This window comes from Physcomitrium patens, chromosome 21 (assembly GCF_059467195.1).
Source record: "Physcomitrium patens ecotype Gransden chromosome 21, ASM5946719v1, whole genome shotgun sequence".
NCBI classification, from domain to species: domain Eukaryota; kingdom Viridiplantae; phylum Streptophyta; class Bryopsida; order Funariales; family Funariaceae; genus Physcomitrium; species Physcomitrium patens.
In genome coordinates, this window is record NC_143430.1 from 7,086,689 (window position 1) to 7,109,840 (window position 23,152).

The 23,152-nt window shown below is 46.8% G+C and overlaps 1 protein-coding gene across 4 annotated transcripts; it reads left to right on the forward strand.

Moving 5' to 3' along the window:
• Positions 1-6,972: 6,972 nt before the first annotated feature.
• On the forward strand, positions 6,973-21,262 carry LOC112274409 (lysine-specific demethylase JMJ17). 4 transcript variants are annotated; one of them, XR_016499925.1, is made up of 33 exons: positions 6,973-8,508; positions 8,914-8,971; positions 9,082-9,204; positions 9,496-9,553; positions 9,738-9,874; positions 10,141-10,299; positions 10,862-10,948; positions 11,174-11,374; positions 11,755-11,907; positions 12,112-12,285; positions 12,462-12,533; positions 12,771-12,866; positions 13,029-13,127; positions 13,336-13,452; positions 13,673-13,877; positions 14,301-14,365; positions 14,583-14,641; positions 14,793-14,924; positions 15,080-15,239; positions 15,435-15,791; positions 15,991-16,176; positions 16,672-16,733; positions 17,176-17,254; positions 17,487-17,639; positions 17,805-17,926; positions 18,296-18,419; positions 18,578-18,651; positions 18,771-18,915; positions 19,052-19,198; positions 19,367-19,462; positions 19,794-19,889; positions 19,998-20,477; positions 20,744-21,262. XR_016499925.1 is itself a non-coding variant. In XM_073529738.2 (33 exons), exons 1-33 carry the CDS (start codon positions 7,106-7,108, stop codon positions 21,039-21,041), a joined length of 5,781 nt encoding a protein of 1,926 aa, XP_073385839.1. In that variant the 5' UTR covers positions 6,976-7,105; the 3' UTR covers positions 21,042-21,262. The 4 variants fall into 4 exon arrangements, 3 of the variants coding, with proteins under 3 accessions (XP_073385839.1, XP_073385840.1, XP_073385841.1); XM_073529738.2 differs by having other exon boundaries at positions 6,976-8,508; positions 20,194-20,477; XM_073529739.2 differs by having other exon boundaries at positions 6,976-8,508; positions 11,174-11,329; positions 20,194-20,477.
• The last annotated feature ends 1,890 nt before the right edge of the window (positions 21,263-23,152 follow it).

Below are 23,152 nucleotides of genomic sequence, written 5' to 3' on the forward strand. Positions count from 1 at the left end.
TAATATGTGTTGGAATATTTTTGAATGCCTTGTGCTTTTGATTTGGCATGATATAATATTTTTTAAGTAACTAGAAATTATTAAAAATGTATTTTATCAAAAAAATATTATTTGATCCCAATTTATTACTTCTATTAGAATTACTTATAGTTTCTTTTAGGGAGCTTTTACAAATATTTTATAAGTTTTAAATATGGTGATAAGATTTCAATTTCAAAGTCTAGTTCTATATTTTTCTTTATGTAAAAAAGTAATATGGTTTTTTACAACATTTTATAGAAAATGGTCTTCTTCAAGAGATTAATTAGTCATTATAATATATTCTTTTTTAATAATATTCCAAAATATATTTTTAAATTTTAATTTCAATTTCATCTACATTAAAAGTTTTATTTTTTATTATTTCTTTTATATTTTTATATTTAATATAATTAAAATAAAAAATAATTCATCATTTATATTTTATGTGATTTTGTAAGATGATGAGAGAGCTGTAATTTTAGAATGTGCTGAAAGACAAAAGACAACATTAACTTCATTTTCTGAAACATATACAGCAATGCCAATGGCAAGACAATATATATACTAATAGTTTCCACAACATTTTGTTTGGCATAAGATAAGAAGGACATGGGTATTAAAAATATGTAGATTTTGGTAGTTAAAGATTTTTTAATCTATTTATATTTATATAAAAATTTAATCTAATAAGTTAATATATATATATATATATATATTCTAATAATAGTTGAAAAATCTTCTATACTTGAAGAAGTTATTTAAAAAAAATCTAGAGTGAAAGAAATTTCATGTATATTTTTTAATTTTAACCAATATTTTTTTATAATATAAAGATTAATTACATGTTTTTTCCACCAAAATCATGTTACTTCCAAAAGCAAATGGGATATTTTCTATAATTATATCATCCAATTTAAGCCAAGTTTTGCTTCGATCTTGTTATTAATTGGATGTATATATATTGATTATATCAATAAAATCATTTAGAATGCTATTGAAAGTAAGCTAAAGAATCTTATTATCTATTAATTATCAAATATTGTTACTTACATGTTTAATTAATAATGAGATTAAAATGCATAATCCAAAAAGTCTTGCTATATTCAAAATATTAGCATAGCTAGGAATTGCTTTGAAGATGAAAAAACAACATAAGATTATAGAATGTTATTTAATTCTTGGGCCCTTCTACTACATAATATATGTTTTTATAAAAATTAAATATCACATTTTAGAAAGATGGTTTGAATATATCTTTGAACCTAAAGGATTTTAAATAGGCCATTTGATATACAAACATTATATAAAATAAGTTTTAAATTTAAAAAAGGATTAATAGAAGAGGGATCATATGACATATTATCATATAAGAGTTGTTAATGTAGAGATATATACATTTCTACTTTTTTTGCTATTAATTTCTTTTTTTTAATTCTTTTTATTTTTTAGATGCCTAGAAGAAATAAATTTCTAAAACAATCCATTACTTCACTTCTCATAAATAAGTCAAATGCAATATCATTTGATTTAATTAGAAGATTGATATAAGCACTTATTCACCTACAACTAGAGTATGGAAAACCATTAGTCCTATTAGAAGTAGATAGAAGCATGCCACTACTATCTATAAATATATTATTATTTTAATATTTAGAAAGTCTCAACATACTATTTGTTATTTTGTCAGAGGATTGAGAAGGATTAAAGTCTACTACAAATATTCTCAAGCCCTAATCAATGCTATAATGGTGAAGTAAGATGAATAAAATAACATAGAAATTGTGTAGTATTGTGCTTTATATGTCTGCATCCTAAATTGTATTTTGATGAGCCATCTAAAGTTAGAATAAAGTGATAGAATTATTAACTTGACCTAAGGAAATATTTGTCATGACTTTTACTATTTTGACTTGGTTTTTTGTTGTTGGTTTGTTTCTTTTAAGTCATATAATTTTAAGATGCTAATATTGATCTTATAATATACATTTTTTATTGGAGCAAGTGCGTAGTATTGATAGTTGATGGCACTTTATTTCTTATCAATATTTACTTTGATAAACATTTATACAAAGATTGCACCAAATTGATTCTTAGAGAATTTTACAACATTTTATTTTTAATATTGAGTTGAAATTATAGCTATAATAGTTGTCAATTTCTAAAAAATTAGAAAAGTAATCTAATATTAGAAATTATATATTATTAATATAAATTGATATAATTATATATTTTTATTTATTTATTTATTTTTACTTGATCTCATATTGAATTCTAGCATATGAATTGGAAGATAAAGCTTAAATGTTGTAGCTTGGAAATAGTTGTTTATTGTAGAATACAAATCATATGACAAATATATTTACTTAGTTTGAACTAATGGCTCAATATTATGTCTTCTTATTACATCCTTTCTTGTTTTCTATTTCTTTATACATACAAAAATAAAACCATTAAAAACAACATAATTAGTTCAAATAATCTTACAAGGTGGGGACAATGTTTTGACATAGAAGATATTAAGTGTTGGTAAAGAGAAAGTTTAACTATTGTGATGTGGTGCAAATCTTGTTCCAATTCTATATGTGACAATTGTTCTTTGACTCAGTTCTTATTAGGAGTAAGATAGTCTTTGATTCAATGGTTTATTTCTAAATAAAACAACATCTAATTGATAAATTAGTATAATCAATAAATACCAAATATTTTTATTACTCAAAAGATATATATATTACTAATATTTATATAGAAAGAGAAAGAATTATCCAACTTTTGTTTTAGTTTATTGTTCCAATTAATAAGGCTTAATTATTTTATTTTGCTATCCAAGAAGCATATAATAATTGTATTGCACCATAGATTTTAATTTCTTGTGACACCATATCTTGGTCTACAACAACCTCTCTTAGTTATATATGTGATAATAATCCTACATAATTTGTTGAGAAGCCTGTAGATATTATAAAAAAAAAATTAAAAAAAAAAAATTACATTGTGTGGAATAAAGATAGATATATTGTTAATAAATCTCAAACATACCTAGCATATCTTGCTTCTTGTTTAAATCTATTAGAAAGCATGATTCTAAATAATAACTTGTTTTTATACTTACCATTAGTATTTTATAGGTAGCAAAAAGATTGTCACTTCTATTTTCAACAAATGTCCTATTATTTTATTCCTTTTTCTTAGATCTTCATCTTGATACAACAAGACTTCATGTCATGAATCCCTGAAAGTAATTATAAAACGAAAAAAAGCAAAATCACAACTAAATACATCTTATTTGCATCATAATTTTCAAAAGATTGTTTTAACATGCCATGGCATGGCTAAGACTATATTTGTGGTTCACAAATGAGCATGGCTTTAAGAAATGAGTCTATCCTAATTTTCCTAATTTATTCCAATTTTTTTAATAAATATTTTTAAATTCATATTATACTCTTTTTTTATAGTATTTAATGCTATGATGAATTTCAAATTTTATTAGTGTTTATCATAAATAAATGTTAAACTCTAACTAATGTGATTTTAAAATTATTATATTTATATTTTAATTTAATTTTATATTAATAATAAAGATAAATAAGATTAATATATATAATTTAGATTAATAATAAATTATATATATATAGAAATTTACAAATACCACTACAATTTTTGCTATTGCCACCTCAATTTACTATCTACCACATGTCATTACAATTTTGCTTTTGCCATCACAACTTGCCATCCTCTTAATAAATAAATAAATAAATATATACATATTATTTTTATTTTAATAAAAAAAAATTGTATTTTTAAATTACATAAAGAAATAATTTTAATATTAACATAAAAAATTGATAAGTGAATTAGATTAATTTGTGATGACAATAGCAAAAAATGAAGTAACATGTGGTGGATGATAGATTAGAGTGGCAAGAAAAACTCGTGGTGGCATTAGCAACTTCCAATGTATATGTTTGTATAGTTTATTATCTCTCTACAATTATATCAATTCATGACTCTAAATTATTCTTTTTGCAAGAGCAAACTTGTAAGAAATTATCCTACGAAGTGAATTATAAGAAGTTAATGCATTAATCTATTATGATACAAACATCTGATACAATTTTAAAAAATTGAATTTGGAAAAACGTGCTCAAAACAATAGATATTCATTACAGGTTTTGATGCTGATTTTTATATTATTTTAAAAAGTAATTATATTTTTTATTTAAGTATTTCATAGGTATATTTCATGCACACTGTATAGAATTATCAAAGTACATAAAAATTATAATATGTACATATTTTTGTAATCTCAAATTTATTTAATTGCAACAAAATAATTTTTATTTATTTTTAATTTTCAGACAGCTTCAGATTTTTAGAATTTTTGTTTTATGATATCCACCTTTATGTTGATGGGACATCAAAATGTGTTATCTGTTTTATTATATACATGGATATAAGACTGAAAACGTAGAACTTAAAGCACAAATGTATGAACAGTGAAATGATTCTAGATTTAAATCAATCAATCAAATTAAAATTGTTGGATTACATGTAAAAGCCACTCCCAATGCATAATTTCATTTACTATCTTCAATAAATAAATAACAATATATATATATATATATATATATATATATATATTATGAAAGGTACAATTTCTCTTTTAAATCACCAAAACATTTTAACATTGCACATGCAACAAACTTTGTTCATTATTCTTCAAATATCTATAAATTGTAAACAAAATTTTCCAACTTTCAAACATGTATGGGTACATCACACATGCACACATTCATGCACACTTTTTTGTCATAAAATTTTCATCACAATGAAATTTTCAACAGCTTTTCTTTCCAAAGCTTTTCACAATCTTTAGTAGTACAGAACCACACCTTGATAAATCAATCTCTAATACACAACCTTGGGAATTATGTCATTGAAATCAACCACTCCATTGAGACTTGTGCATTCAACAATGACATCACAATTTAATGTAAAACCTAATAATAGTTCAGCTCTGTGTCCACAAAAAACATCACATCTCTTAGTTCAATGCAAGTCAGAGGGGCATTAGAAAACATTCTCACTGCCCACTGAGCTTGCTAGGCAACCACCAGGCAGTGGGTGTGGCCCACTTCATCATGCAACCCAAGATAACCAGCCCTGCACAAATCTGGATTTTTAACACCCAAACTCTTGAAAGCCTAAATATGTGCAACCCGATGTCTGATCTGGCAAATTATCAAATTTTTGGAATGCAACAATGACAATGCATAAAAACCATGTATTACTTCTGGGACTATAATAAAATGATGAAAGAGAATGTTAAAAAAATAAAGAGTACCATGGAACAAACTTCAAGCCTAAAATTGCTAATAACAACTTGCAAAATAATAATAGGCTGTAATGAAGGTTTTTCTGCGAATGGAAACCAATTAAGTCACTTTCGCAATCACAAGTTCCGAAGCTAGGGCTTAACGATTGCCCACGGCGCAATTGCTTGCAGCACCTGGACTCGTAGTTGCGTTAGAAGCGCACATCAAGGATTGATAGGAGTGAAGTGCAGGACGGTGAGCTTTTGGACTCCGAGATGGTGGCATGGATCTGGGTCAAGAAGTGACGGCGAATCCTTGTGGCACCAGTCACACCCAGCCAGTTAGTTCGAGAGGTTGTCATGGATGAGAAGCGCGAGGCACATGGATGGTAGACGACGACGACCCTTGCTTCCTGGATAATGGCTCGTTGCGATGTTGGTGAGCCGGGGGAGGGAGCTCTATGATAGAACGCCATAGCCATTGGCTACAGGAGAATAAGACGGAGGGCATAGCGATTAGAAGTCACACTGAGACAGCTCCCCACAGCACGCACTCACTCACTCATCAAGTCGTGTCAGCCACGCTCAACAATCCCCTCGACGCGTTCCAGACGTGGCCACTCACGTTCCCCTGCGTACCCTCCTCCCTACCGGAGTGCCGGGGGCTACGGATCATGAGCAGGCCGGACCACAAGGTTATCAGCCTGTTAGTCTTGATAAGAACTCCAAACGGCGACAGCGAAGGCACCCTAATTAGGAAATCCACCTCCACACTTGGAACAGGAATCCGAAGGCTTCCCTAGCCAGCAACTCATCCACGCACTGAGAAGTTGTATGCAATCGCAGGTAGGCTAAAGTCACACACTTCCTAAAGACCCAACAAACCGCTTGGCGATCGACGTTCTCACTTCCAGCACAGGGAGACAGAGAAAACAGAAGAGAAAAAAAGAAAGAAAGATAGAAAAAGCGCAGCTAGTGTAAGTCGGAATCGGCGTTCAGATGTTGAAGCAGCAGTGTGTAATGCTTGCGATTCGCTTATTGCAGGTCGGAACGGAGACAGATGGATGAGGTTTGGTCGCCGACCGCGTTTGCTAGGATAGCGGTGAGACATAGGGTTGCTCATATCGGACACTGAGGCCGTCCGGGGCATTTGAACGTCTGACTGCGGGACGGCGACTAGCTAGAGGAGTGAGGTTTCGTCTCTGGAACTCTAGTATTATGCCAGGGCAAGGTAGAGGCCCAGCCTTCCGCATTGTACCCTGACCCACTTTACGTAAACTCCCCCCCCCCCACCTCTCTTTCCAGTTACACTCGCTTAGCGGCCAGGTCGCTCGCGAGGTTACCCAATCTGTCGTAGGGGGTTCGTCGATCAATTTTTGGTTGCGCTTGGTATCGAAACCGAGGTTGTCCATGGCGAAGGATGTCGCGGCTGGAGCAGGAGGTTTGAGTTTTTGGAGTTGCTGGTCGTCGCCTGCGTCTCCGCCCAGTGAAGGTTAGGTAGAGAGCTTAGGCAGTGAGCGTGGCGCATTCTGGGGCGGGGAGAATTGGCTGGGCGTGATATTGCCGAGGTTTGCTACAGTTGTGGAGTCGGAACAGCAGCGTGCGGGAGGAGGTATTTTTCTTGGAGGTTAGGAAGGGGCTGTGGCGCGGCGGGGCTAGGTCGGGAGGGCATGATCGGATGAAGAGCGCGAATTGGATGTCGGAGTTCAGCTCGCGGTGTGTTTTGTGTTTCTGTTTGGAGGGAGCGTAGTCCGGGGGAGGGGGTGAGTGATGGGGCGGGGGAGGCAGAGGATTGAGAACCCGCCGTGGAGGCAGAAGCCTGGCAGCGGAGGGGACGGGAGCTTTTCGGCGTTGGGGTTGGAGGAGGGTCCGGTGTTCTACCCTACGGAAGAGGAATTCCGCGATCCTTTGCAGTTTATTGCGCAGATTCGAGAGCAGTCGGAGCCGTATGGCATCTGTCGTATTGTGCCTCCCGAGTCGTGGAAGCCTCCGTTCGCTATCGAGTCGGAGTCGTTCATTTTCCCGACCAAGCACCAGTCCATCCACCAGCTTCAGGAGAGGACCGCTGCGTGCGATAGGGACACGTTCAAGCTGGAATACAGCAGGTATTTGGAGAGAGAGGGGAGGCAGTTGGAGGCTTGGCCCGTGTTGGATGGAGAGGCTCTGGATTTGTGCAAGCTTTACAACGCCGTGAAGCGGCACGGTGGTTACAATAATGTTAGGGATGAGAAGAAGTGGGCGGAGGTGTTTCGGATGGTGAGGGACGACTCTCTCCAGGCCCCCGTCGCCACGGACTCGGTGTTGGCGTGTCTGCGCGAGGTGTACGAATCCCATCTTCACGGCTACGAGGTGCACCAGGCCAATGTGAGCGCCGGTAAGCTGCTGCGCATGAGCAAGAGCCGGGGGATGGACAAGACGAAGCACGTGGGGAGGAAGAGGCAGGGGGAGGAGGAGCAGCAGGAGGAGATGCAGGGTGGAAAGAGGAGGAAGAGCGGGGAGGGAGTGGAGGTGGTGGCGGTGGAGTCGGCGGGCGTGACGGCGGCGGGCATGGAGGAGCAAAGGGTGGATCAGATATGCGAGCAGTGCCACAGCGGAGCGTACGAGAAATCGATGCTGCTGTGCGATCGGTGCAACCGAGGATGGCATCTGTATTGCCTGTCCCCTCCGCTGTCCGCCATACCTCACGGGAACTGGTACTGCTTGGAGTGCCTGGCATCGGAGAACGACAGTTTCGGGTTCGCGCAGGGGAAGGAGTACTCATACGAGTCGTTCCAGCGTTTTGCGGACCGGTTCAGGCGCAAGTGGTTCGCATCGCGGAGCAGCCCCCCGAGCAACTCCGATGTGGAGGCGGACTTCTGGCGCATAGTGGAGAGAGGGACAGATCCGGTGGAGGTGCTGTACGGGAGCGACATAGACACGGGGCTATACGGGAGCGGGTTTCCACGAGCCTCGGACCGCGTACCGCACGGGTTTAAGGCGGAAGTATGGGAGGAATATGTGAAGGACCCATGGAACCTGAACAACTTCCCGAAGCTGGAGGATTCGATGTTGCGGATGGTGCAGGATGACATTCCGGGGGTGATCGTGCCGTGGTTGTACATGGGGATGATGTTCTCGTCGTTCTGCTGGCACTACGAGGACCACTGTTTCTACTCGATCAACTACTTGCACAGGTACGTGAGTCGGCGGAGGAGGGTAGGCGGCAGTGGTGGGGATGTTTTGGTACTGTGGTTCCTGGTTGCGTCACGGTCTTCGTGAATTCACAGCGGACTGGGCGATCCTGGTCGTTCCGGTGGTGATGGCCTCGTGGGTGCGACGCGAGGGGCGTTGGGTCCGGGTGGTTTGGAAGCTGTATAGAAGCATGGGTGCGTGGCGAGGTTCATGAGGGTGCCGATGAGCATGGTGGTCTCCGAGGCTGGGATGGGTGGAGGCGACCGGGCTGTGGAATGGCGTTGTGCGTGGAACGAGGAGAGGGGGCGTGTTTTCTGCGTAGTTGGCATGGGTGTGGGGTTGCGGGGATGTGTTTGTTGGGCATGGGAATGTGGGACTGACTGGTTTTACTTGTGGTGATGCGGCAGAGGCGCGCCGAAGACATGGTACAGCGTTCCCGGGAGCGCTGCGACGGAGTTCGAGCAGGTAAGCGCAGAATTGATGTGGAGGGAGATTTGGTAGGAGAACATGACATGTTGCGGGACGGGTGGAGGGGATTGTGGTCTGATAGAGGATGGATTGCATGGGTGGTGCAGGTGATGCAGAAGTCTTTTCCGGACCTGTTCGAGGCACAGCCAGACTTGCTGTTTCAGTTGGTGACGATGCTGAACCCAACCGTGCTGCGGGACAGCAACGTGCCTGTGTGCACCACGACACAGGTGAGGCGTGGCGGTTAGTTTGTGTGGAAGTTTGGGTGGGTGACGGAAAAGCTGGTTGGGTGCAAATGGATTGCAGTGAGCGTGTCGGATGTGAGTGACGGTCAGTGTGGGCAGTTGTGAGACGAAATGAGGTGGCATCTTGGTTGTTGCGTGATGAGGCGATCGGGTGAGGTGTGTAAGAGTAGCAGGTGTTCGAACGGCGGACGTGCAGCATCATTGGGCGGTGGTGCCGCACGGTGTAGGATTACAGCTGTGTGAGTGAAACCGTGCGTGGTTGTGATGATGTGGCAGGAAGCTGGACATTTTGTGATAACGTTTCCAAGGTCGTACCACGGGGGCTTCAATCACGGTGAGGAGGAGTGTTGAGAGGTGAAAATGAGATGCTGAATGATGTGTGTGGAAGCGCGCGTGGGCGGAGCAGTGTGTTTCCGGATCCCACGATGCGGAGAACGCTGTCGTGTTGTGGAAAAGTCGGGGGAGGGGTGGAGTGAGCGTTGTCGCTGATGTGGGGTGATGTGTGATGGTTTTGGCAGGGTTCAATTGTGCGGAGGCTGTGAATTTTGCTCCAGCAGATTGGCTACCGATGGGTGGATTCGCAGTGGAGCGGTATCGGCTTTACCACAAGCGAGCCGTGATTTCTCACGACGAGTTGCTGTGTGTGGTTGCCAAGGTATGTGACGTCGCGGAATGGAGTTTGGCTTCCGCATGTGCTTTTTCCGGCATTCCTTGGTTTGTGTGTGTGTGTGTTGTGGCGTGGTGTGGCGTGGTGTGGCGGGAGGTCGTGAGAGGTGGAAGTCCAGCAATGAGGACGTTGTGCATGTGGCGTAGAGTGGGGTGGGGGCACGAAGTAGGTGATGTTCATGGAGCACGAATCCCTAATCTGCTCCATGAACACGAGGTTGGTTTGTGGAGTAATGCTGGTGTGTGGACACGCAGAACAAGATCAGTGCAGAGGCAAAGCCCTACGTGCGGAATGAACTGGTGGCGATAATCAAGAAAGAGCGCGCTCATCGCGAGCAGCTTTGGGCAAATGGTGTAGTAAGGAGTGCACGGATGCCTCCTCGAGCATGCGAGAATCACATCAGCACAGAAGAGGTGAGTGGGTTGGGTTATGTATGTAGTCCATAGGTGATGTGATTGCAGTGGCGTGATGGAGTTAGGGGGTGCATCATGCTGAGCTGTGAAATGGGGTTGGCAAGCTGAGATGGCGGCCCGCTGATCGGGATACAGGTGGGATTAGTGAGAGACCAGTCGGTGCACGAGTTTGGGATCTGTGTAAGCGCAGGAATTGTTTCGTGGAGGAGCTGAACAACGCTATGGAAATATGTGGTGTCGTGGACAATCCTGGAGTGGAGTAGGCGTAAAAGTAGTGGGTTGTGGCATGGGGATGCAGTGAGGGGAGTAGTCCAGGGGCTTAGAAGCTGTTAGAGAGTGCAGTTTCGCTGTTGTATGTGTGGCGAAACCTCAGTGATGGCGGATGGGAGTGTAAGTGTGGAAGGTGGATGCATGGAGGGTTGGGGAGGAGGTAGAGGGTGGGGTGGCCTGTCGGGGTTTTTGTCAAAGTTGTCAAGGGCAATAGGTAGGAGCACAGGGATGGGGTGCGACGATTGTTTGTTGACTTGGTGATGTGGTTGGTATTGTGTTTACTCGGTGGCAGGATCCGATGTGCATCATTTGCCGTTACTACCTGCATTTGTCTGCAGTAGTGTGCAGTTGCCGCCCTTCGAAGGCCGTCTGTTTACAGGTTCGAGTTCTATCCTGTGTTTATCCTGGCCATGATGATAAGATTTTGGGAAGTGGGGTTGGCATGGATGACGCGTGCAGCAGCACTGGGTATGTGGAGTGATGGCGTGTTGTGGTGGCGAGTGGAGGGCGAGGTCGTGGGCTTTGGGCGACGGTGTAGGCCTTGTAGGATGGTGGAACGAGGTGGGGTGTGTGGTATCTGACGGAAAGGCGTGTGGTAGTGCAGCATGCTCGGCAGCTGTGCGAATGTCCGGCAGAGCAGCAGATGCTGTTGTATCGACACTCTCTTGCCGAGCTGGACGACCTGCTGGTGGAGAAAGAGAGCGCAGTCGATATTAAGGTTGGAGACCTTGCTGCGCAGTCTGAGCCTACGAAACGCAGTGTGCGTCGTGGCGCTCCTCCCCTTACCCAGTCCATGTCTAAAAAGGTTTGGTCGGTATGCTTTGATCTGATATGGTCTCAGAGTAGGTGGATAGTAATGGGTGCTGCATGCAGTGAGTGCGTGGTGTTGGGTGCACATGGAGAGGAGGGCGAGGTTCGGGTTGGAGTGACGTGGAGCTAGGTCGTGTTTCTGAGGAGGGTTGTTATTCGCGTCATATGGGTGGGAGTTGGATCTGAAGGTGGGAAGAGTGTGATGCGGGGTGGTTGGTGATGCCTAACTAGCGGGTGTTACGGCAAGGTGTGGTTTGGCAGTGGAGTGGTGAAGGTGCGGTACAGAGGGCGGGTGGGGGGTAATGCGTTGTTGTGGTCGGAGAGCAGGCACGACTGTGAGTGCAGCAAGATGTAACCGGGGTGTGTTTGGGTCAGGTGTTGGGCCGAGTGCTGAGGCAGACGGATCTAGCGGAAAAGTGGCTGGAAAAGGTGCAGCGAGTATCACACGCGAGTCCAACGATCGAGTTTTTGGAAAGCGTGCTCCGAGATGCGGAGCAGTTCCTATGGGGGGGTCATGAGATGGATGAGGTAGGTTGCTGCGAGCGGTGAGCTTGGTGGGGTGGTTGGTGTGTGGCACGGCGGGTGCGGAGGGAGCAGGTTGGGGAGGGTAAATGGTGCATGATAGTTGTGTAGAAAGTTGGTTTTGCATGGACGGGGCGATTGGATTCGAATGAGAGTAGGGGAACGGTTTGGGCGGCCAACATTGACGAGGCAATGGTTCTGTGGATACAGGTGAGGAAGGTGGAGAGGAAGCTGGCAGCAGCCCGGAGGTGGGCGGATGAAGTGGCGGAATGTGCCGTTTCGGTGAATGACGGACGGGTTCCCAAAGTTACGTTCCGTGTGTTGGAACGTTTGGTGGGCACGGAGCCGGTGCCATGCATCGAGTCTAATCTCGCGTTTGTGAAGGTAGTGACATTCGGTCATTATGCCACGTGGGATTGTGTTTTGATGGTGTTGTGAGGTGGTGGAAAGTCGGGCGTGAGAGATTGTGACGCCAGGGTCGCTGGGTGGAGCAGCGATGTGGGGATGATTCAATGTGACGTGGGTGGAGGTGTGCTTACGATGATTGTGGTTGCGCGCAGATGCTGTATGAAGACGCAAAGCGGATGCGGGAGAAGATAACGGGGTTTGTGTTGACAGAGCCATGCCTGCAGGTATGGGATTACGCGAGCATGATGGTGGTGGGCGTGTGATGCGAGTGTGCGTGTTGCGGTTGATTATGTTGGAGGTGGTAGAGTGTGGTGGTGTAGATTGTTGATGATTGTGGAGGACGAAAATATGCGTGGGTGAGGGTTAGCGGTGTGGCTGTGATGGCGGTGATTACAGATTGGGTGGCGAATGATATGGTGGTGCGATGGTGGGTCTTACTGGGGGAGGTTTTATGTTTGCAGAGCTCGAGTCTGGAGGCACTAATCAAGGAAGCGGGGATGTTTCCAGTGGAGTTTGCGGAGTTGTCAAGGTTACAGCAGCTGGTGGATATGGCAAAGGTGTGTTGGGATTGTCGGTTTTGGCAATTGTGCGTTGCAACGTCTGCGTGAGATTGTTGCTGAAAATTGGTGTGTTTGCCGAGGTCCTGTAACATGGTAGGACATGTATAGCTTTGTTCTGAAAGCTCGGAATGGTGTTATTGACGGGTTTGGTAATGGCAGTTGTGGTCTGAGCGAGTGAGGAAGTTGCTCCCGCCTATAAAAGCGCTGCGAAGTCGCAAGCTCGTGAGCCTGGAGGAGTTATTATTCTTGCAGCAGCAGGTGCGTGTTGGATGAGGAGTATGTGTTGGATGGAGAATTAGCGTCGGCGTGGATGGATGTGCTGGGTGCGGATGCAGGGATGATTGGAGACGATGTAGTTGTTTTGTTTGCATGGGTGACTGGTGAGTGAGTTGTGAGTGCGTGGGAAGCATCTGCTACGTTGGTTAATTGGTTGAACGCGCTACGCGGGTGGGTTGGTGTGCTGCAGGGGTTGGCCTTGCCGGTGAAGATGGAGGACAAGGAGATTCTGGACATGGTGATTCTTCGAGCGGAAGCTTTACAGGAGAAAGTGAAGGCCTCGCTTGGGTCATCTTTGTCTCTGGAGGTATGTTGGGAGTGACTTGAGTTTTGGTTTAGGTTTAAGTTTGGGTAGCGGGAGGAGCGGTGTGAACCGTGGACACGGTGTGGTGGGATGGATTGTGGATGTTGTATGGCTGCGCATAGTCTCGAAGATGTTGAGGCAAGCGGGTGTAGCAGTAGTGCAGGGTTTGCAGGAACGCAGATTGAGATGCCATGGTGACCGTGCGATGTTGTTGAGCGTGCAGGAGATGGAGAAAATAGTTGAGGTAGTGCAGGAGTTGCCTGTGCAGTTGGCGGGGCTGCAGGAGTTGGAGCAAGGTGTGGCGGACGCGCGTGCTTGGGTTTTGCGGGTGCGGACAACCCTGACGCTCATCCAGCACTACGACTACAACACGTCGGTGGATCTGTTGACAGAGTTGCTGGCGTCGACATCAAACCGTTGGGCACAATGTGAGTGTTGATTGGGAGGGATTGAGTGATGGGGAGATGTTAATGTTTGAAGGCTGAGAGATGGAGTCTGGTTAGATTGAAATTTGTGTGCAAGTCGCGTGGCACGCGGTGCACAGGGGTGGCCGCATGCGACTGATGCTAGTTTCCATGGGGTGTAGCGGCGGCATCGTTTTGGATGAGAAAATGTGTGTTCTTGGCGTCTGTGTTGGAGGCATGTTCGGTGGCAGGACGACGAAGCGATGGAATGTATTGGTTGAGATGTGGTGGATGGATTGGTGGATTGTGTGGTTGTATGCGTTGTGGACGGGGAGAACGGACATGAGTGGCCTTTGTTGATCAGTACGTGAGTCGATTTTAGGTGGATGCGGTGGTGTTATCTAACACATGAGTCTGACGTTTGTTTTTCTGCGTGCGTGGTCGCAGTGGAAGTGGTGGAGAGTGTAGAGAGTGCGTTGAAGAAAGTTCGATGGCTTGAATCTGCTGCAAAGGTATGTGGCCCAGGGGTTGGTGCAGGCGACGGACGAGTGAGGGGTTGGAAGGTTAGGATAGAGGAGTGAGCCGTGGGATGAGTAGGATGAATAGGCGGTGTGGATTTGCGGGCAGGGGATGGCGGGTTTGAGTGAAGGTTGGGAAGTTTGCGCGCGGGGAGGCGTGGTCAAGATGCCGTGTGCGGGATGATGAATGGTTTGGGTTTTTGTCTCACAGGTGGTTGAGGAAGAGCCATCCACTGACAAGCTAGTGGAACTGTTGAAGGAGGCGTCGAGGTAAGAGCTTGGTGGTCTTTGTTGTGGTGGGCGCCGAGAATGAAGTGAATTTTGTATTGCAAGCGAATTGAGGTGGGGTGGGTCGAAGGGGTGGTGCGGTGTGGTCGTGTGTGGTGGGTTGATTGGCATGAGGCGTTGTACTGCACTGCAGGTTGGAGCTGAGCGACGAGAAACTGGTGATGCGAACGCAAGAGTTGGCAAGCACGGCTCTGTCGTGGGAGAGCAAGGCCGCGCAGGTGTTGAAGGTTGGTGACAGTTATGCGAACGTGGACGAGCTGCTGCGGTATGTGGTTGATGAAAGGGCGTGTGAGAGAGTTGAGGTTGTAGGATGCGGGGTAGGTTTGGTTGGATGTTGATGTTGTGGAAAGAGAGGAGAGAGGGCAGTGCGTGGGAATGAGGAAGGATTGAGGGATGTTCGGACGTGAATGGGGATTGCAGTTGTGCGGTGAACATCAAGGCACGGTTGGAGGGGTTGAGTGCAGTGAAGGAGCTGCACGGCGCTGCGAGTTGTTGGAAGGGGCGGGCCCAGGCGTATGTAGATAAGAGGATGAAGCGCGGGGAGGCGTCGGGGGATGGATTGAGCTTCTGTACACTTCAGGTAGTAGCGAGTACGGTGGGATATGATAGGCATGGGATGTGAGAGGGGGTGTGTGGGTTATTGGTGACTTGCGGAAGTTAGATTGCAGTGAATGTTGATGGGGTTACGGATGAGCGTTGCGGTGTGGAGGTGCGCAGAGTGGCAGGGTTTGGCCATGACATGAACGTTAGAAGTTGTGACGGGTGGGTTTTGCAGGCTTTGGTAGGAGAAGCGCGGAAGCTGAGGTTACATGTGGAAGAGAGTGGCGTACTGGAAGCCTATTTGACGGAGGCGGAAGGGTGGATGGCGAGGGTTGCGGAGTGGATGCCAAGGGTGCGAGCAGCTTTAGCGGGTAGCGAGGGGTCGGAATTAGAGCATAGTGGCGATACGGAGCATCGGCGCGGTGTTTTGAGAGAACTGGAGGAGGTGGCGATGAAGGTGAAGAGTGCTTTGGAGGCGGGGTCGGAACTGGGACTAGATCTGTCGTTGATGTCGGAGCTGGAGACGGTTTTCAGAGTGAACGCGTGGTGTATCAGAGCGTTGCATTTACTGGACGAGCGTCCGGAGCTGGAGGTGAGTGGTGTTTAATTTTGTGGAGGCGTGGCGTTGGGGTGTGTGGAGAAGCTGGGTGATTGCGAGTTTGAGTGAGGTCATTTTTTTCTTTTTGGTTGTTGTGGTTGGTACGGGGGTGGGGGGCGGTGGCAAATCGGACGGGCTGGTTGTTATGGTGTTATTGCGTGGTGACGGGTCTACATCTGCGTGGGTGGAGCAGGTTGCGAAAAGTGTGTTGGAGGAGGGGTTGAGATTTTCTGTGAAAACGCGAGCTGCGATATATTTGGAAGGGGCAGTGTGCAGAGCCGAGACGTGGAAGAGCAGGGTGGAGATGGTGGTGCCTTCGTATGGGATAGCTGGGTCGTGCTCCAGACAGCAGCTGGAGCAATTGGTGTCGGACGCCAAGGTACGCTAGGGTATGGGTTAAGGCGTGGTTTGTGGTGTCAGCATGGGTGTTATGACATGCACAAAGTCGGGAACACACGGGACGAGGGAATGCGGGCGACGAAGAGGTGGTTGTGCGCGGTTTTTTGTGGGAAGTGGGTGGCTTTGGATGCATTCGGTAGGATGAAGTGGGCGTCGTGAAGTGGGTTGTGGTTTGTTGAGGTGGGTGAGCGGATGAGGTGGGTTGGGGTGGATGGGAGGGGGTTGGTTGTAGGCGTGCATTGGTGGGGTGTGATGGGTGGAGTAATGCATGGGATGGTTCGGTGAATGTGGGAGTACGTGAGGTGTGAGTGTCATGTGGTTTGTTTGGTTGTGGATCGTTACGGTGGGTTGAGATGCACTGGGGGGATTGGAGTATTTGAAACCGTGGTTACCAAGTTCGTAAATGTGGCATTTCCGGCATTAGTTGGTGGTGGCGTTGAACTTGGCGTAATGAGAAAGTGGTGCGGTGTCACAGGGTCTAGAAATCGCGGTTGCGAGCGAGGAGGCGTACATCGAAAGCGCTCTGAGGTTTCATAGGTGGGTGGACTGCGTGTGGAAGTGATTGGATTGTAGCATTGGGTTTGGTGGGGAAGGTGTTTGTGCGTATTGATGCCCCGGTGTGGGTTAGTGGTTTGGTCCCACAGCAGAGTTTTTGTTCTGGTGTGTTTGGTGGGCAGTTGAGAAGAAGTTTGGAGGTAGGGGTTTTGGGAGGATGGCAGTAGCGGAGGTGTCCAGATTCCTTTGGGGGCGTCCGCATGGAGTAGTTGTTGTGATGTACTGGAGATGATGTTGTGTTGGACGTGAGTGCTGGATGCAATGGGCACGCGGAGATTGTTGTGTGGATGGTCGGTGTGCAAGTGTGCCTGAGGCGTGCGTACGTGCGGATTGAGAGGGACGGATGATTGCGTGTGGGCCGAACTAGTGGAGATTTGACATGTGGTGCATCCTGACGCGGAGAAGTGGGTGGCGTGTGGTGTAGTTTGTGGCAGAAAAGAGTCGGGGAGGCACTGGGAAGAAATGGAGGGCATTTGACGAGGCAAGAACTGGTTGATCTTCAGGTAGGTTGGCTGCAACACTGGTCGTGGTGGTGGCAGGGGGTGAGTCCTGTGGCTTGGAACGAAAGGGATGGTACGCGCAGGAGAGTGGCTTTGTGGGTGTTGGTTCTTTATTGGACGGCACAGAAGCAGGCGGTGATGGTTGTGTTGGTGCGGGAGGTGGTTTTATGAGGGGGCTTTTGAGGATAAGGGTGAAAGTGGGGGTTGGCATCTGAAACATGGGTGTGATGTGCAGGAGGACAGTGTGGCGAGGTGGGTGGAGTGCGGCGAGAAGGAACAGATTTGTGCAATATTGGGTGACATGGATGTGTGGTTGTCAAGGTGTCGGGATGCAATTGGTGGCCCTACAACGGAGTCCAGAATGGAACTGAAGGAGATGCTTTGTCGGGTGAGGCCTTGGAGGTGGAAGTGTATTGTTCGGTTGTTGCGTGGTGGAGGGGAGTAGCGGAGTTGTGTGTGGTGTAAAGGCATGTGGGTGAGGTTGGAAGAGCAAGTAGGTATGGAGGGTATGCAGCTAATGATGAACGTGTTGGACGATTGTTGGATGATGCAGATGCGCGAGTCTGTGGCGAGAGCCTTGCAGAGAGTGGAAGGGGAGGAGTTGAATTGCGTGTGCGGCGAGGTTCTTCACAAGACAGACGCTAGCATGTTACACTGCGATTCTTGTGACGACTGGTATGTATGGTTAGGTTGGGTGGTCGGAGGTGGGTATGAATGCGAGGTCGTGTGTGCTTAGGGGAGTTGAGGAGATGTGCATGTTGGCTGGTGATGTGGAATGCTGGGTGCAATCTAGAGGGCTGTGTATTGGGTTGGGTATATGTAGGAGTTTTGGTTAGATCGTGGCGGATGGGTCGGAGAGTACTCTTGGAATGCCGAGATGGCGTTGGAGACGGTGTAGCGGGAGGTGTTTTTGTTGCTCGTTCCTTGTTAGCGCAGCAAGTGTGGACGGTGATTGGTGATTGTGTGGGTGTGGAGTTGTTGGTGGTCTCATAGTTGATTCGGGAGGCGTTTTGGTGAGGTTCATTTCTGTGGGTGTTGATGCAGGTACCATCCCAGTTGTCTTGGTCTATCAGCGACTCAGGCGAGGGTTCAGAAGCAGTATATATGCGCATATTGCAGTGCGTTGTCGAGTGGCGTGTTGTCCGTGAACGAGAATTCGCAGAGCAAGGTAGTTTGTGGTGTGGTTTAGCTGTGCCTGAGGTTATAAAGGCAGTTAGGATGCAGGCGAGAGCATGAAATTGTGATGGTTTGGTGCACAGTGGTTTTGAGGTTGAGATGTGTTAGGGTGGAACAGAGTGTGATGAAGCGATGTTTTACGATGTGCAGTTCCATGTGACGAGGAGGCCATGTTCGTCAACGATCGTGAAGTTGCTGGAATGTGCAAGCTCGATACCGTGCAGGTTCGGTTTGTTGCGGGAGTGGTTAATCTTGCAGCAATAGGTGTGGGTTGGTTGATTTGGAGGAGTAGTAGGCGGCAGGGCGCAGGTGGTGGATACTGATGCGGCGTTGGAGTGTGCAGGATGGAAGAGGCGGTGATCATGGTAGATGTGATGCGTATGCTGGAGGTGTGGCGGCAGATGGTGGACGACATAGTGGAACCGGCGCTGGTGCAGCGGTCTCACAGTGTCGTGGTGAACTTGTGCTCACTTCTGCGAGCGCTGAAGGTGAGTGGGGGTGGATGCATTGAGTTGACGGCGTATGATGTAGCGGATTGGTAGAGATGGTGGGTTCGTATGAAGGGGGCGCGTGGTCGACAAGGTGGACATATGGGGATGGCTAAGTTGTGGAGGGAATGTGCAGGCTGTGGAAGGCATGGAAGTGCAAGAGGAATCGAGTTTGCGGCTGAGGCTGGCGATCAAGTCGAACGCGTGGCGGAACCGGGCAATGATATTGCTTGATGGAGTTGAGAAACCTTCTCTAGGATACGTTACGAAGAGCATCGAAGAGGTGGGTAAGAGCGGCGGGTTGGTTTGAGCGCAGGAAGAGTAGTTATGTGTTGAAGTGGTTGTGAGCGAGGATGCGGGAGGGAGTGAAAGTTGGAATGGGTTGCTTGGAGTGGTATTGATGCATGGTGAACTGACGTGAAGTGGTTGGGGTGGAAATGGAAATGAGCAGGCGGCGGGAGTGCCGATGAGCGAAGAAGACTGCATACTTCATGATCTTAGAGTGCAGGAGGCACTTGCGGTAGATTGGATCGAAGCTGCAAGACAGGTGCGTAGTGGCGTGAGCTTATAGGGTTTTATGAGGATGTATCGTGGCGGTAGGCAGGTGTGTTGTGTGTGAGGCATGTGACGAAGGGTTGGTGGAGGAGTGGGTTTGCTGGATGCGGTGCGAAATCGTGTGTTGTTGTGCATGGCGTTCATATGGTGGAGGTTAGGAAGAAGGGGTGGGTGATTTGAGGAGATTGCGGTTGGAGCGGTTTTATGAGTTACTTCGTTTTTACATGTTAGGACGGTGTGAAGGCGGGCGGTTTATCGAAGGTCGGTTGGTGGGTGCCGAGTGTTGGTGCAGTATGCGTTTCTGACAGTATGTTGATTGACAGGTGATGGGGGACGAGGGGGTAGCATCGCTGGAGGATGTGGAAGATTTGATCGCAGAAGGCGAGCGGTTGTCGGTATCAGTGTCAGAAGAGCTGAGTGTAAGTGTGGAAGCATTTCGTGTGGTGATGAGCAGTGGCGTTTGGGTTTGCAGTGGGTGATGATGGGGAGGTTTTGGCGTGATGGATGGTCGTGGACTTGAGGCGCAGGTTTGATTGCGGTGTACATTGCTGGGAGTTGAGGAATGGACGATGGATGAGTGTCTGAAGTCGATAGTGGGTGTGATGAGGGAACGGGTGATGGCCGCGTCGAAGGAAAGGGGTGGTGATTGTGGTGGAGGTAAACGTTGTGAGGAGTGATAGCGTCTAATGGGAGTTGGATTGCATGGGGTTTTGGTTGCAACAGGGTTTGAGGAGGAGGAGTGTAGTGTACTGCATATGTCGGAAGCCTTACGACGAGGAGGAAGCCATGATAGCGTGCGACCAGTGCAGGGAGTGGTACCATTACGGATGCTTGGGTTTGGCGGAGCCAGAGAGAAGCGAGGGGGGGTCGTTGGGCGAATTGGAGAACGCGGAGTACGTGTGCCCTGATTGCGAGCAATCGCAGCACGTTGGGGTAGCAGAGGCGCACGGGATGGAGATCCCATGCATGACTTCCAAAACATTGGAGTTTTACGACAAGGAGACGGAGTACGCAACCTCCCTCACGACACCCAGTTTGGTTTGCGTAGAGCGTTGGATGAGGAGGGTTGGGTGTATTGTGTGGATTGGTGGAGATGGGATTAGGGTGGAAGATTGTGGGAGGGCAGGGTGACGGTGGGGTAGATGAGCGTGTGTTGTGTTGCGAGGTGAGTGGTGTGAGAGTCACGGTGGGAAAGTTGGTTTGATGAAGTCACGATGATGAGTGTCGCTTGTAGGGTGTGGAGGAAACTGATGGGAAAGAGTTGATTGGACAGGGATAACGGGTGTGGGTCAGAAGCTCCACCGGCGCCGGTGACACCGGAGACACCAAAGGAGACGGAGGTGCCACAAGCAGGTCTAAGAGGGAAGAGAAGCAGTCGAGGCAAGGCAAAGGCGGTAATGCAGCCAAAATGGCAACTCAGCCACGTTCTGACGAACGACGAGAACAACAACAGCAGCAGCAGCAGCAGCAGCAGCGAGGCCGAGACGCCGACGAGCGGTCGCCCCTGCCGCCGCACTGCGGGTCGCCACAGTGGGTTCGACAACTACGTGCTTCTGATGCGGACAAGATAGGGGGGCGACACATTGAAGTAGGGAGGAGTGAAAATTCTTTGACGTTTATGGAATAAGTGGTGGTAGGGGTAGCACAAATCGGGAGTTTTATTGACGATTTGTGAGGATGAAGTGATAGTACTGTGGATAGGCTTTGTGAAGGGTGGAACAGTTAGCTTTTGCCATTGATGGCGTTACTTTGATTCTTTATTCATTAACCCGGTAGCTGATGCAGCATGGTATGTTTGGTTTGGTAGAGGGTGGGAGGTGTGGATGCGATGTTTTGGAGGTTGGAGTTGGGAGAGTTCATGGATGGTGTGTTGCGACAGCGGATGGTGACGAAATCGTGAGGGGTGGTATGGTTTGGTGGTGTGTTGGGACGTCGCATTGAAGCTGCGGTTGTGGGTTGTGGGTTGTGGGTTAGTGTGTAAAAGTTTTGAGTCATTGAGTGGTGTGTTAGAGTACGTGGTCTGTGAAGTGTTAAGTGGTGCGTGGAGGAGAGTGGTGACGAGATATTATGCTTTGGGTTGCTTGGAAAAGCGAGATTTGTAGGAGTTTTTGGGGAACGTTGAGGTGTGCGGTCGGGTGTGTTTTGGATGGAAGCGGATGTCGAGGATGTGAAGTAGCCCTGACGTGCAATGGCGTCGCGACATGGTGGGTGTGAATCGTAGGAGATGGAGAGTGTTTTGTGGATGCATGAGCTTGGGTGCGTGGCGTGGTTATGCGTCATGTGAAGCGGCAGGGAGGAGTTCGTGTGGGTTTGTTTAGTGGTTTATGTGACGAAGGTCGGAGAGAATGTGTTTGTCATGTGGGCAGGAATAAGCGGAACGCGGTCAGCATGGCACGGACACACGTTTTTGTGCGCCGCTGGGCATATTTAGAAGGCGTGGTGTTTTTAGAGATGGGTGAGCAAGGGATGACAGTGGCGGGGGCAGGCGTTGGGGTGGTATAGTTAGGAGTTGAGGTTGCAGGGTGGCATGCTGGTTTGGAGACGTGGATGTGAAGTTGGCGAGGTGCAGTTAGTTGGGCGACGTACGGTATTGTATGTGGAGCCGATAGGTTTTAGGAATAGACCCGGGAACAGTTGATTGTTGGATTGGTGTGGCTGGTGACTGTTGGGGGGTTGAGAATGGTGCCTAGCTGTACAGTGTCAAGAGAGAGATATGAGATGGACTGTGAGCGTAGTTCGGAGGATCTGTTACGAGTCCAGTTGTAGGGGATTGAGATGTGATATTGCAGCTTGAGGAAAGCGATTGGTTAGGGTCGCATGAAGTTGTGACTATATAATTTTGCGGATTGTCCCCGTTTGTTGGCTTTGACAATGATTCGACGGGCAGCTCTTTCGTGCAGGACTGGTCCGGCTGTCGTCGAGTCGCAGCACATATTGAGAACGTAGATGGCAGTTTGCACCTGGGTTCGATGTAGAATTTGAACACCTAATAAGGTAAGGTGCACCGTGTAGTTGATCTATGGTGTGGTAGTGAACTGGAAGTAAGGATTTAGTTGGTGTCACGATGGTTTGAGTGTACAGCAGGTGGTATTGGATGAAGTGTTTCAGCAAATATGAAATACGTCATGGAAGACGAAGTGCTGACTATAAAGTAAATATTTATTTGAACGTATGCAAATAACCGTACTCCAACAAGAATATTTTTTTCTCGTACTGAAAGTCAGCACGGGCAAATGAATATCAACGTGAAAATACGAGTGTGTCCAAGGCCGAAAGGTGCCAAATTCTCAACAATGAAATGAACTGTGGTAATGTTCCGCCTCGAAATGTATTAGTGGCTTAGACTTCCTTCTAACGTTCTCTTCGTTCCACCTAAAATTGTCACCTGCAAAATTTTCAAACTCTTGTCATCCAGTATATGTCAGGATCGTACACTTTTGATTTTCTTTGTTGGTGAGCACCTGAACATGAGCTGTTAAACAAATTTCTATCTTTCATATGTTTCTGGTCAATGATTGGTTTTATTTTTGTTTTTAAAAGACGAAATTACAATCAAGATATCATTAGGGATCTATTCTATTATCACGTATTTGATAATCCCTGCAATAGTTGATTAGTTTAGTTCCTTTCGTGTAGTGAATTTGTGGGTGAATGTAGAATGTGAAACTTTGTCCATTGAAAT

Excerpts from the sequence above, each read along its gene's own strand:
- LOC112274409 (XM_073529738.2), top strand. The coding sequence starts at position 7,106 with ATGGGGCGGGGGAGGCAGAGGATTGAGAACCCGCCGTGGAGGCAGAAG. Across the intron at positions 9,205-9,495 it reads CTGTGTGCACCACGACACAG|GAAGCTGGACATTTTGTGAT; the intron begins GTGAGGCGTGGC and ends ATGATGTGGCAG. Across the intron at positions 10,949-11,173 it reads CGAAGGCCGTCTGTTTACAG|CATGCTCGGCAGCTGTGCGA; the intron begins GTTCGAGTTCTA and ends GTGGTAGTGCAG.